Source organism: Atta cephalotes (assembly GCF_000143395.1).
Source record: "Atta cephalotes unplaced genomic scaffold scaffold00018, whole genome shotgun sequence".
NCBI classification, from domain to species: domain Eukaryota; kingdom Metazoa; phylum Arthropoda; class Insecta; order Hymenoptera; family Formicidae; genus Atta; species Atta cephalotes.
This window is the reverse complement of record NW_012130082.1, coordinates 1,977,668-1,980,855: the sequence shown is the minus strand read 5'-3', so window position 1 is coordinate 1,980,855 and position 3,188 is coordinate 1,977,668. Positions and strand designations below refer to the sequence as shown.

Here is a 3,188-nt window from a genome sequence, read left to right as displayed (position 1 = left end):
TTCTATTGTTAGAAATAATCCTGGAAAATTCGCTGAGAAAACTGAAATTCTAGATCAATTCTAGAAAAGTCCTTTCAGGATTGCTTCTAGCAATGGAAACATCGTTGGGACAAGTGTATTCATTGGAGTAGAGACTTCGAATAGAGACTACTTTGAAGGGGATAAAAATCAGTAGTTTGTAAGTAAAGTCTATAATTTTTTAAAAATAAAGTTCATGAACTTTTTAAACAGATCTCGTATATGAAAAAATATATTATGTACTTTCAAAATTCTTTGGAGATCTCATTTAGTGAAAATTGAGCCAGTTTGAGAAAAGAATGACTTAATTTTCAATCTTTAAGAGTGAGATTTTATTCTTTAGAATGACAATTAACTATAAAAGTTTTAAGAGATATTTTTATAAATATCAACTTAAAAAATTTATTCTAGTAGATATTTATAAATCAATTTTTTTCAAAATGGGAATTTTTTGGAATTAAGTTTCAAAATCTTTGTTTTTTATCTATACTTTAAATTTAATATTAAATCGAAATATTTTATGATTCTGAATTTGATGATGTTGAATTTTTGAGTTGAACTTTTTAATCATCAGATACCATATACAAATTGTATTCATATATTTGTTTATTGTTAATTTAACATTTATTACATTATTTGACAAAATAAAGAATGATTTTAACGCAATCTATTTCGCCGACTATTTCAAACTGATTCTGCCAAGATTAATATCTATTTCACGCATATTTAACAATCAGCGTAGATCAGATATTAGGTCTAATATCTCACATGTCCTACAATAAATCGATCGAGTAATTCATAAAAGAAAAATTTCTTTCCGTACCAAAATGCTAATACACCTTGTTCATCGTATAACATGTATGATATTAGTCTTAATAGAAGCTGATGTGATTACCGCCTATGTGAACTAATTAAGAAATCTACCTCTCGATGCTTGCGAAACAGATTCAAATGATGTACCACGCGCGATGTATACTTGCGCGAGCAAGTCTCTCGATTTGCGTAGTTCTAATTATTAATTAATTCCCTCGCATACGGAATACTGTAAACTATATACACAGTGCGGTGTATATGAGTAACGGTTGAATTTTATTCTTCCTTGCTTTCATTCACGCCATTCCTTTTTGTTCCTTTTTGTTTCATGTTGTAGAACGATGTCATGGATAACAACAAGTGATAAACAAAAAAAGATTGAAAAAAATTGCGTTGCAATAAATTTTTATATTAATTTTTGAATGTCAATTTTAAAAGAGGATAGTCTAAAGTCTAAAGTTTTTTTTTTCACTTTTTATAAATTTCAAATTATTCTGATTAAATTGTATTCCTAAGAATTTTGTTCAATCATCTATTCAATTTTCTTGAGATATTTTTTACCGTGCAAAACATACAGAAAATAAACATATTAAAATCATATCACGAATTTGATGATAGACTATTTGATGGAAAACGGAATCATCACACCCCTTTCACATTCCATCTTTCCAATACAGAATCTGCTCTGCTCAACAAACGTGCTAGCATTTACTACATACAGTTTGTCACGAAACTCAATCACACATTTTTCTAAGTTCGTCACGGTTATCAATGGATCAACAATACTCAAATCATAGTCTGACCAATGCGACGTTACACAATCTAAAATCGCCATAAGTAATTAAACATCGCTGTTTGTTGTAATATTCGACAAAGTATTTTGATATTTGATTAAGATCTTACGTCACATTGGGCAAACAGTGATTTAAATGTTTAAGAATTTCACGAGTTCATTCACTTGACTCAATCTGCCGACATTCTCCGTGTGGAAGAATATCTGTCTAATTTATCGATCCATGAATCCCTACCGAACCAATTCAGGACAGACTCGCGCTCTGCCACACTCGATTAGCAATGTTTCAACTTATGAGATCGCCGTTCTTACGTAACATTTCCAGATGCATCTCATACTCGCGGGCTTTAAGTCTTAGCGAGGCGATGCTGTTGGTCCTCCTGTCGATGTCCGGTAAACCCACGCTACCCGTAGGTGAACTCTGCGGCGAGGTGGCTGTAGGTGGTGGTGGAGGTGGGGGTGCCACTGGGGGATGCGACAGAGCTATCGCGGAGGCAGATGGCGGGGGCGGGGGTGGCGAACCACGTACCAACTTTGGCCGCGCTGCAGATATGTTCGCCAGCAAATTCTGAAAGGGGGACGAGTACGGCAGGGGCATGCCGGGCGGCAGCAGTGGTGGTGGGGCCCGATGATAGGGATGAGCGGCATAACTACCGGGGAGGACCGGGCCATGACCCAACGGCGGATAGCGAAAGGCGTCGAAGGGCTTCCTGTGCGGGAAGTTGACCAGGTGGGCGAAGGGGTTCGGCAAGGTCGGCGCCACGACCGCCGACGGTGGTGGGTACGGAGTGTACGGATGTGCCTGGGGCCCGACCTTCTCCTGTTTACGCCACTTGGCCCGCCGGTTCTGGAACCAGACCTGAAACACATGATGAACGAGCGGTCTGATTAGGCGTCGTGTCGTTCGTGGAAGGCTCTTAAATCGCGATAACAGTAGAGCCCGGAAGGATTCTTTTTGCGTTTAGATCTTTCGGAATCCTTCGCATTACGCAACCGGAATCGATATTTCAAATAATAACAGTACCACTAGTAATCAGCTGAGTGTTTATAGAATTAAACGCGAACCGAGAAATTCTGCAATTTTCTTACCGATTTTTTTGTATAACAAAAAAATTTAATACTATTCGTTTTCATTTTTTTCGCTTTTTCTAAGAATAATTTAATATTATGTTATAATAATTTTAATATTTATGTTATATATTTAATATTATATTTTTATTTGATATTTATGAAATGGCTCCTTATTATGAGTTTTAATCTTTATTGCTTTTATAATTATCCTAATGGACAAATAATAGAAGTAAAGATTTAGATCCCCTTTAAAAGTTTCAAGAAAGTCGTTCATTCGATTCCGGGTCAGAAAGGTATTCGATAGGTACTTTCTTCCTTAGAAGTTGTTGATCTGTGAGAGTTCGAATTCCGGTTACAGTGGCGCATTCTCCTCTTTTTCAGGAAGGTAGAGAACAGTGTATCATTACTGTCGATGCTCCAAGGAAACCGAATACTGCTGCGAGGCAGAGCTCTCTGCCCGTTCACGTTTCCCTTCTACCTCTCTCTCTCTCTC

At 36.7% G+C, this 3,188-nt stretch overlaps 1 protein-coding gene across 1 annotated transcript in view; it reads right to left on the bottom strand.

Moving 5' to 3' along the window:
- Positions 1-1,910: 1,910 nt before the first annotated feature.
- Positions 1,911-3,188, bottom strand: part of LOC105618882 (homeobox protein aristaless-like) — a 136,528-nt gene continuing 135,250 nt past the window's right edge. Inside the window, exon 4 of the mRNA XM_012200412.1 lies at positions 1,911-2,483. Coding sequence (XP_012055802.1) covers positions 1,911-2,483 — 573 coding nt within the window. The remainder of the gene's footprint in view (positions 2,484-3,188) is intronic.